Below are 10,614 nucleotides of genomic sequence, written 5' to 3'. Positions count from 1 at the left end.
GTGCTTAATTTAGCCTGATCAAAATTCTTGCAGCTTGTCCTTCCGTTTGTGCTGATAAATGTGAAATGGTAATGACGTTCAACCGACCGGTCAAAACACTCTTATATTCACCCTGGGGACCGCCTAAAAGATAGATAAGATGCACAGGATGTTCAAGAGAAAACAAACGAAGCTTAAATAAAGATCTTTTTATTATTTTCCATTTACTTTACAGTTTCTTAACCAGTAGAGAAAGGAGATTGTTCGTTGGTCGTCAAATAATAGATCCCGCTAGATCTGAAAGAGAAAAAAAATGTAATGTGAACTTCTGAGAGAAATTACTTCTATTTTGAACATGAAACTACCGTGAGACTCACTCATATTAAATATAATGACCCGGATAACTCACGTCTTAAATCGAGTTTAGCTCGACATGTTTCGGGCTAATCCGTAGCCCTTCGTCTTCGGAGCAACGCGACTCAGCGGCTGCTGCAACACGCGCACTGCGCGCCGCCGCTCTGCTCGCGCGACTACCCGACGAAACTGACACCGGCACACAACTACCCCCGTTTACCCCCGTTTTGAGTCGCGTTGCTCCGAAGACGAAGGGCTACGGATTAGCCCGAAACATGTCGAGCTAAACTCGATTTAAGACGTGAGTTATCCGGGTCATTATATTTAATATAAATTACTTCTATTACTAATTATGATTGAACTGGTGATCGATTTGCTTCTCTAATCCTTTCCATTTTCGATTTTTTTTCCATGACCAATCTTTTTAAAAGATTATGTAAAGCTAAAGCTAAAGCTTCAGTCTCAGAATATATCCTGCAGGGCTACTACGAAACTAGAAACTCGAAGTTCGTGTCGTGCGGTCCCTCTCGCTCTCGTATTAAATAGTATAAGAGTCAGAGGGACCGCACGACACGATCTTCGAGTTTCGAGTTTCGTAGTAGCCCTGCAGAATACCTAGTAAACAGTTTTAGAAAAAAAATCGTTCGTCGATATGAAATGGTTGGGAAAAGAATCATTTGGGAATAATATTGTCAGTATTTATTTCATCATCATCATCATCATCATCTCAGCCGTAGGACGTCCACTGTTGGACATAGGCCTCCCCCACAGACCTCCAGTTGCTTCGGTTGGCAGCGGCCTGCATCCACCGTAAACCTGCGGCTTTAACCAGGTCATCCGTCCATCTTAGTATTTATTTATTTATGATGAATTTTTGGGATCCCCGTGTGCAAGGCACTATGCTACAAAGTGCGAAATTCGAACTTTGTATCTTGCCGTCCCGCTGACACTAATATTATTTAATACGGGAGTGAGAGAGACGGTACGATACGTACTTCGATTTTCGAATTTCGTTGTAGCCTGCCATGGAAATGTGAGACGCTTCGGGGTCTAGGAAGAGCTAGGGCGCACGCCTGCGCACGCGGGCGTAGGTACAATCCGTCCACGCGGCGCGCGCAGTTAGCACTGCTCATAACTATTATTCAACAGGAGTCTACCCGCTCCATGCAAACCGCGTCAGCTAGCGTAGGCCCTTAGAGCAAATCCTATTTTTTAATAGCGCCTACAGACTCACGCGAGAAGTCTCGGCGAGAAGTCTTGCCGAGAAATTGCACGAAAAACCGAGAAGGCATCTACACTCCCGACCTTCTCATTTGCATTCTCGATCGTTATCCGGAATGGACGACATTGCAGCGGCAAGTCCACGGTCGCACTGAGACCGAACAAGAATGTAATACCGTTCTCGTGTCTCGCCCGAGAAACCCTTTGAAAATACCGACACCGATCGGAGAACAGGCGAGCGCGAGAACGAGACGGCGAGAAAGCGATCACATTCACGCTTCTCGGGTGTTCTCGGGGGTTCTCGGCGTGAGTCTGTAGGCGCTATAAGGGTAAAGATGTCCTAAAGATGGAGAAACTTACCCGAACTTGGCAGTAAGACCTCCCATGTTGAGGGTTTCTTCAGATTCGCAGGATCCAGACGTGGCTTCGAGCAGACTCTCGCAAAGGACACCGGTGAAGCCACCAGTTAATATCGACTCTCCTAAGTACTGGTAGGCTCTGAAACAACATCATAACAATAAATTTTAATGAAATAAATCTGACTCGCAATATTTAAATTTTTCATCTTTCTGTCCCTAGACGAAATCTTCAACCAGTGTGTGTTGTCCGAGAGGGTGCTTCACTATAGGCCTTAAAAATAGGCTCAGAGTTCCTCGACGAGCTATGGAGAGAGCTATGCGCGAGGTTTCTCTACGGAATCGAATTAGAAATGAGGAGATACGTAGAAGATCTAGGGTAACTGAATAGCCAAGTGAATCAGCTCGTTCAAATTGCAAATGGGCAGGCCATATGGTACGGAGAACCGTAAAGATGGGGCCGGGAAGTTCAGGAATAGCGACCGCGGATAGAAAAGCGCATCGTCAGACTTGCATCAACGAGATTCATGGATAAAGCCCGCGGGTTCACGGTGGATGCAGGCCGCTTCCAATCTAAGCTAATGGAGGTCTATGGGGGAGGCCTATGCGAGCCTGCATGTATTTGAACCCATGATCCTCTGGTGTACTGCCTTTTCGGCTAAATATGGTTTCGCCAAATTTCACTTAGCAACCAATTTTTTCTGATTTCGCAACATTTTTGTATTGCAAAATTTGGGAAACAATAATGTACAACTCGGAATGTACGCGCAATAACGTACGACATGATAATCCGAAGCATTATTGCACTAAAACGGCTTAATATCTGACAACACTATCGGCTCTCTTACTTAAACCAGCCTAAATCGAGTATTATAATGGGATAGCACGACTTGGTGCGTTTTACTTTCAACAAAATTGCAAATTTTTTGGTGCTAAAGCAGCTAACTTCAGTCATGTTCCGACTGATTTGCGAGCAAGAAGTTGGCTTTCGTGAGCCATTTGGAGATAGATCGTTATTGCAATAACATGAGTTTTTTTAACAATTTTTAAGCAAATAAAAGCATATTTGGATTTACTTCTTTTTAGCACAAAATCAAACGCAAAATGAAGTGATATAATTCGGATTGCCTCGTTTTATTAAAAATAATCCTTGAATACTTGGTGTTCTATTAAGACATGCATCATTTATTATTTCACTACATTTTTCTACATTTTGTAATATAGTGATTTATCAATGCAATGTTTTTTTTAAACCTTAGCAATATTATTAAATATATAAAAATAAATTGATTTAAAAGAAAAAAAGTGCAAGTAGACATTATATACAACGTTAGGAATTATAAAAAAAACATAGTAAACAAAATTAAATCCTACCAAATAATTCAACGGAAACGAGAAGTGCTAATTACTTAAACTTTAAACTGTAAAATCAACTGATTGATTTTACTAAATAGCACGATGGGAGAGCTGTAAGTACCCTATCACCTAACAAACCTACTAAACAACCCTAACGCCCTACAGCTCTAGCCCTGCCATAGAGTATAACAAATACGTATATAAATAGAGTCGGGATGCCTGTACCGTGCGAACAGGCGGGAAGGTGGAAGGAAAAGGGAATTGATTGGATTATCTCACTGCCCGCACCCAGACTCAGGCAACGGGTCGTACTGACGGCTAAAGGTGTCATGGCCACAGTGAGAGGAAACCAGCAATGAAACAGCGTCACCACTAGAATGTGAAGACGATTTATTTACAATTTCTTATAACTATTTATACATTGGATATTTACATGTGTGCGTTAATATATACAATAGGTTCTTGGTTTGCATTTTACGGATTCATCACAACGTGATGCGTGATGGGCGTGAGTCTTGTTGCGTCGTAGGTTCTTGCCCCAGTTGTCCTCTGCTGAGTTACAGGCCATGTTTACGGCACGTGAACAAACTCGATTTGCCAAAATTCACGATTTTTGAGTTAAGACTGTTTACTACTAAGCATGCGATTGGCTTGAGAGGCCGTATCAAACCATTCACTCACCTGTCTCGACTGCACTCCCAATCCCACCATCTGCACCCAGCCATGGTGGTCCCACCGTTGGGGTAGAAGTCCACGTCAGCTACAGGCTGCACCAGCCCCGTGACTCCAGCGTTGGTGTGCATGGCTTCGGTGAAGATACCGTCGGTAGATAAGAAGGCGTTGGAGTTCAGGTTGAAGCCGGGGCGGGGAGGTTCTAGGGCTGGATAAAAAGTCAGGTTTAGAATTGGGAATCTATTAAAAGAGAGGGGTACTGTGCCGGTATAATAAGAAAATCCAGGGTAGTTCGAAAAAGTGGTTTATAGTAATTTTTGTTTTATTTAGTTTAGTTTTATTTTAGTTTCGTATTTATCTTTAGTTTTTAACATTTAACTTTGATTGTCATATTGTTTTTTATTTTCTTTTTAACATTCATTTTCAATTTCAAACCTACGATAATCTGCTTGGGTCGTAGGTGGCCATAGGTCAAACCACTACGCCACCAAGGCAGAAATTATTTACAGCATTAAAATTTGCAAGATGAGTGGTCTCAACAAACCCGTGATGTGTGGGATGAGCCCTCCCAAGCTCCTGCCGACGAGGCCTGCGATATGGGCACCGGTCTCGAACCCAATGACGTGGTACGTGGCGATGGAGGCTCCAGTTGACAGGTTAAGCCAGAAGATGAAGCTGCCAATACTAGAACCTATGAAGAAAGATGGAAAAGAAGCGATTAATGGAAAGTTGATATATGAGCCAAGCGAATTAGCTCGTTGAAGTGGCAATGGGCAGGCCATATAGCACGGAGAACAGATGGCTGTTGGGGTGGGGCTGAAAAGTTCTCGAATGTAGACCGCGCGGCCAGCGCAGCGTAGGACGTCCTGGTGGATGTCCCAGGATCGTCATAGGACGTCCTTAACCAGGTCATCCGTCCATCTAATCGGTACTATGTGGACGGATGACCTGGTTAAGACTGCATTTTCACCAGACATGTACGGGGATATGCTGCAACTTCATTTACCTATCCTCGCTCCACTCAGCTGTTTCCACTAGCACAGCTCGCACAGCATAACTCAGCACAGCATTTTCTGTTGAATACGCAGCCTAAAGCCCGCGGGATCACGGTGGATGTAGACCGCTTCCAATCCGCTTCCAAAAACAGCCAATCGAAGCCACTGGAGATCTATGGGGGAGACCTATGTCCAAAAGTGGAGATCTTACGGCTGATGAGCTTTCCAACCACGGCGTGATATAATAACTTACCGCTGAGCGGCACATTGTTCGCAACCACAGAGTAATAGTTAGGTTCGTAAGCGCCTGCGCTCCAGTCCACTGCAATCACGTTTACATCCGCCGCTGCTAGAATGCCTGTTGGAGATAAATAACATAAATATTGGAGAGTGTACGCAGGATATACCTACGTGGAACATATCGCACTAATGTAAATGCCAAAGTTTGTAAGTCTGTTTGTTACCTCATCAAGTATTTGTATACCGAATTTCATTTGAACGGTTCAGCGGTTTAGACGGGAAGAGGTAAAACAAACAGACTTACAAAACTTTCGTATTTATATAACATTAGTTTGTATGTTGGGAAGCGGAATGGGATGGTATAGTGGGATTTATTATTATTTTATAAGTAAGGTATGGTATGTGTGTTGGTGTGGTCCTGAAAGACCTTTTGGACCTCGGGGTCGAAGGCTGGCAAGAGCTGGCTAAAGATCGCAAAGCGTGGCGTAATCTGGTGTTGGAGGCCAAGACCCACTTTGAGTCAGTGCGCTCTGATAGTAAGTAAGGATATGTGAATAGCTGTTCTTACGGGGCACCAGGTTGACAACGAAGTCTGAAGTGGCGCTGGAACTCCAGCCATGGATGAGGACCACTGTCGAGCGGGAGGGGTCGAAGTTAGCGGCGATGAGGGACGGCACACCCAGGAGCATAGGCTGGCTGATGGTCGGGTTCTGTCTGGAACACAAACAGGTTTGTGTCAAACGTTTTAGCAGGAGCAGGAGTCAGTAACAAATACACGCATGCACATATATACAAATCAACGCACGTAAAAAGAGCTCCTGGCGATATACCTGCGCAGTAAGCGAAAATCGGACCAAATTGGCGGCGGAGCAGTGGGGACGCGGGAGGGGGCGTAGCAGCGCGCGCGAGGCCGTCACGCCATTGGCTTGTTGGTTGACAGATGCGCAAACGTATCCCCTCCACTAGCCACCCAGAGCTCTTTTTACGTGCGTTGACTTGTAATCACAAGTTTTCGCAATAATCCTACTAAAATTATAAATGTGGAAGTTTGTGAATATGTTTGGATGTTTGTTAATCAATCACGTCTGAACCGCTAAACCGATTTAGATGAAATTCGGTATGCAGATAGTTTGAATCCCGGGGAAGGATAAAGGATAGTATTTATTATTGATCGTTTGTAATCATAAAGAAAACCCCAATACTTTTAATTACAGTGCCATGCACTTAGTTAATATTTGAATCCATTTATTTGCAACAATAAACTGAGCAAAGTAATCCATACTTAATATTATAAATGCGAAAGCAACTCTGTCTGTCTGTCTGTCTGATACGCTTTCACGCCGAAACCGCTGAACCGATTTTGATGAAATTCGGTACAGAAATAGAATAGACCTTAATTAGAACATAGGCTACCTTTTATCGCGAAAAAGAGGCTTTAAGGGGTTGAAATAGGGGATGAAAGTTTATAAGGTGGAAGTTCGTCGCTGTCGAAGATAAAACCATGAAACTTGCCATTTCGGCACGTGATAAGAAGTAAATAGATATTTGTTAGCGCGTTTTTTTAAATTCTTCCTGTGGGGGGGTGAAATAGGGGACGAAAGTTTATATGGAAGATCGTCATTGTCGAAGATAAATCGATGGTTCTTTATGAAATTTGGCATTTGGGAACGTGATAAGAGATAAATAGATATTTGTTCCAGGGTTTTTGAAAATTTTACCTGTGAGGTGATGTTAGCAGAGGGAATGATGCAGTGTTAGCAGAGCCTTCTAAGCTCAAGCAAAGTGTACGCAATGTGGGGTCATTTTAGATGGCTTATTGACGTACATGAAAAATTATAATTTTCTGATTTTTCTTAGTTATTGTGCTAAGTATAAGAGCTACCTTTATGCAAAATTCCAAGATTCCAGGACAGCTGGAAGTACTATTTCTGTTAAGGCGATTTACATAGAAAGTTTCCATTGGAAACACCTTTTTAATGACTGTAGCTTTTGATTGCCTTGACTTAGATGTTTGATTTTTTCACTTGAGTTTAGGGTTTCAATTTCAACTCGATACCGATACTCCGCGTGCTTTCGAGATAAAGGGTCTTGACAGACAGACGGACGGACGGGCTGCAAAATGATCCTATTAGGGTTACATATTTTCCTTTTAAGCTACGGAACCTTAAGAAACATTTGTTCTGGCGCTTTCAAATTTCGACCTTTTTACTTGAAAATATGGAGATGAAAGTTCTTAAGGAATTCCAAACAAATTATACATATAAGTATATGTGTAGCTATGCTTAGTAAAAATGCCGTCTTAATTATAATCCTACCCTCCCTAACTTACAATATAGGGCGTAAGGTGTCAAGAGTTCACTATGAAGAATTAAGTAGTCCTTTTATGTTGGCAGGATAGAGTACACGTCGTATTGCTAAAATGTGGCTTCCCGCAAAATATTTATGTTTTACAAAGAACAAATTAGTTTATATTTATAGCAATGTTTTAAAATAAATTATTTTCAGTAAACCGTAGAAGCTTCTATGTGCTATTATTGGCAAAATAGGTATCCAAATAAATTAAATACTTCCCAAAGTTACTGTTCCACGCGGACGAAGTCGCGGGCAAAAGCTAGTTGTTTATAATTCATTGATTGGACCTCTTTCGATAAATTATTAATTCTTTCCAATTTTAAAACAACTGTTAAAGATACCTGGTGAATAGATGGTAGACATTTTCCGTGTCAGGAGCGTATCTGGCAGTCCTGGCCATGCTGCTGCTAGTTAGCCACGTATCGACCAGCTTCGGACCCTCACCGCTGGAGACGTACTGGTAGCGGGGGCCATCGTTCAGCTTTGAGATGACCGTGTCAGCTGGAAGAGCTGGAAACAGAAGTTGGAGCTGCTGGAACTATTTTGATATGACTGTGTCAGCTGGAAGAGCTGGAAAAAGGGGTTGGAGCTGCTGGAACTATTTTGATATGACTGTGTCAGCTGGAAGAGCTGGAAACAGAGGTTAGAGCTGCTGGAACTATTTTGATATGACTGTGTCAGCTGGAAGAGCTGGAAACAGATGTTGGAGCTGCTAGAACTATTTTGATATGACTGTATCAGCTGGAAGAGCTGGAAACAGAGGTTGGAGCTGCTGGAACTATTTTGATATGACTGTGTCAGCTGGAAGAGCTGGAAACAGAGGTTGGAGCTGCTGGAACTATTTTGATATGACTGTGTCAGCTGGAAGAGCTGGAAACAGATGTTGGAGCTGCTGGAACTATTTTGTGGGGGGTCACACAATAATAAATTAAAAATATTAATAAACGTAAAACAAACTATTACTAAAGAAATTTGAAAAAGTATCCCCCCGCGGCATGGACCCAAAGATGCTGGCAGCATTTCCTCGTTGTTAGCAATGCTGATACGTTGTGCGAGGAAGCTACCAGCTCTACGGTCCCCTGTGGTATCCGAGAGAGTGGTTAGTGGCATATAATAGTTATTTATGTGGCTGGTGCATAATGAGAGGCATTAAAGTACGAGTGTGATTTCATAATAAGATCACACGAGTGTTTTAATGCCTAATTATGTATAGCCGCATACATAACTTTATCCACATGCATATCATAAGTTTTCTATAATATGTTCAGATATGGCCTGTATTTTGACTTTGACTTTGAATAATAATTATTATCTACATGCATGTCATAAGTTTTCTACAATATGTACACATATGCATTGTTAAAAAAAGTATTACCGATACTTTAATGTAAACATTAAGATGCACTGTATTTTAATGTGAACTTTAAGATGCACTCGCAGATACCAGGTTTCTTAGTAAAGGCCATTTGATAGTCGTTTCTGAACATATAATAGGGAAGTTATGATATGCATGTAGATAAAAGTGTATAGATATTTTTGAAGTCTTGGTAACATACATATACTCGTATTTATACATAGTAATGCATAATGTATTTCCATCGGGAAAAATTGGAATACGACAACACCCGAAATGTCAATCAATATTAAATGATTTATATTTATGTAAGGCAGGGTGCGGCAGGAAAGGCATCAGAGTAGAATAAATGCGGTAGAAATGAGAGCGTTAAGAAGTGTGTGAAATTGATTGACAGAATTAGAAATAGTGCGATAAGGGAACGCTGTGGTGTAAATGAAGGTATAGTCACACGGATTGAGAAAGGGATGCTTTTATGGTTTGGGCATGTTGAGAGAATGAATGAAAACAGATTGACTAAGCAGATCTATAAGACGAGCGTGAATGGGAACGTTGGGAGAGGAAGGCCTAGACGAACGTACCACGATCAAATCGGGGACGTTCTGAAGAAAAGTCGGGTCAGGAGTACTCTAAACTGAAGTGCATGCATGAAAATGATGAATGTAGAGGAAGCGAGAGTTGTATGCCAGGATCGTAGCAAGTGGAAGGTTGTAGTCTCTGCCTACCCCGTTGGGAAAGAATCGTGATTTTATGTATAAGGTAGAGTCATTCACGATGACGCGTGCCGTGGTTCTTATTACAATGTCATTAATGGCCAATTCTGACAAAATCACGCGTCTTCGTGGATGGCACTATAGGTATATATGTATGTATGTTATATTTTCATATTCATTAATCAGCCGTAGAGAGGGAATTCAAAACCGGTTTTTATTGTATGGAGAAACCCCGGTTTTCGGTTTTTCTCCATACATCAAAAACCGGTTTTGAATTCCCTAGCCGTAGGACGCCACTGTTGGGCATAGGCCTCCCCATAGACCTCCAGTTGCTTCGGTTGGAAGCGGCCTGAATCCGCCGTGAACCCGTGGCTTTAACCAGGTCATCCGCCCATCTCATCGGTCGACCAGAAATGAGAAGACTGAGGGTTACCGACATACTTAGCCAAGCGAATTAGCTCGTTGAAGTGGCAATGGGCAGGCCATACTGCATGGAGAACAGATGGCCGTTGGGACCGAACGAAAAGTTCTCAAATGGAGATCGCGCGGCAAGCGCAGCATAGGACGTCCACTAACAAAATGGATTGGTCGACGATGATGTTGATGATGTTTTAGGTCAAATATAAGCATTATATATTTACCTGCAACTGCAGCGACACAGAAAACTAACACAATCATTTGGGCCGCCATTTTTATAATCACTCAGAATTATAGTGATCTCTTTATTTTATATTTAAGTTTTATCACTTACATAATCCCAAACTCTGGTTATCTATATCCTACCAATATAACAATAACGGGAAAGTTTGTTATTTTGAGCGGGTCCTTGGATCACACTTAACGCCAGTTATACTGTAATGTTGTTAGAATGATCATTTGTCATACCTAACTGTTTTTTAACCGACTTCAAAAAATGGAGGTTATCAATTCGGTTGTATTTTTTTTTGGTTGTTACCTCAGAACTCCGTCATTTATTTTAGACATTTTTTCTGACATCTGCTACCATCATGTTGACAACATGC

General features: G+C 42.0%; 1 protein-coding gene across 1 annotated transcript; it reads right to left on the bottom strand.

Moving 5' to 3' along the window:
* Positions 1–173: 173 nt before the first annotated feature.
* Positions 174–10,314, bottom strand: LOC141444676 (pancreatic triacylglycerol lipase-like). Its single transcript, XM_074110261.1, has 8 exons — positions 10,234–10,314; positions 7,867–8,035; positions 5,742–5,887; positions 5,187–5,291; positions 4,483–4,629; positions 3,948–4,146; positions 1,915–2,052; positions 174–276 (listed from the first exon to the last, which is right to left on the bottom strand). Exons 1-8 carry the CDS (start codon positions 10,280–10,282, stop codon positions 219–221), a joined length of 1,011 nt encoding a protein of 336 aa, XP_073966362.1. The 5' UTR covers positions 10,283–10,314; the 3' UTR covers positions 174–218.
* Between the last annotated feature and the right edge of the window lie 300 nt (positions 10,315–10,614).

The sequence above is a fragment of the Choristoneura fumiferana genome, chromosome 30, assembly GCF_025370935.1.
Source record: "Choristoneura fumiferana chromosome 30, NRCan_CFum_1, whole genome shotgun sequence".
NCBI lineage: Eukaryota > Metazoa > Arthropoda > Insecta > Lepidoptera > Tortricidae > Choristoneura > Choristoneura fumiferana.
Note: the sequence above shows the minus strand (reverse complement) of the source record. Positions and strands in the feature narration are given on the sequence as shown.

Coding starts and splice junctions, on each gene's coding strand:
- LOC141444676 (XM_074110261.1), bottom strand. CDS start 10,282: ATGGCGGCCCAAATGATTGTGTTAGTTTTCTGTGTCGCTGCAGTTGCA. Junction 4,147..4,482: donor GCTCATCCCACACATCACGG/GTTTGTTGAGAC, acceptor CTTTTTATCCAG/CCCTAGAACCTCCCCGCCCC. Junction 2,053..3,947: donor TGGGAGTGCAGTCGAGACAG/GTGAGTGAATGG, acceptor ATGTTGTTTCAG/AGCCTACCAGTACTTAGGAG.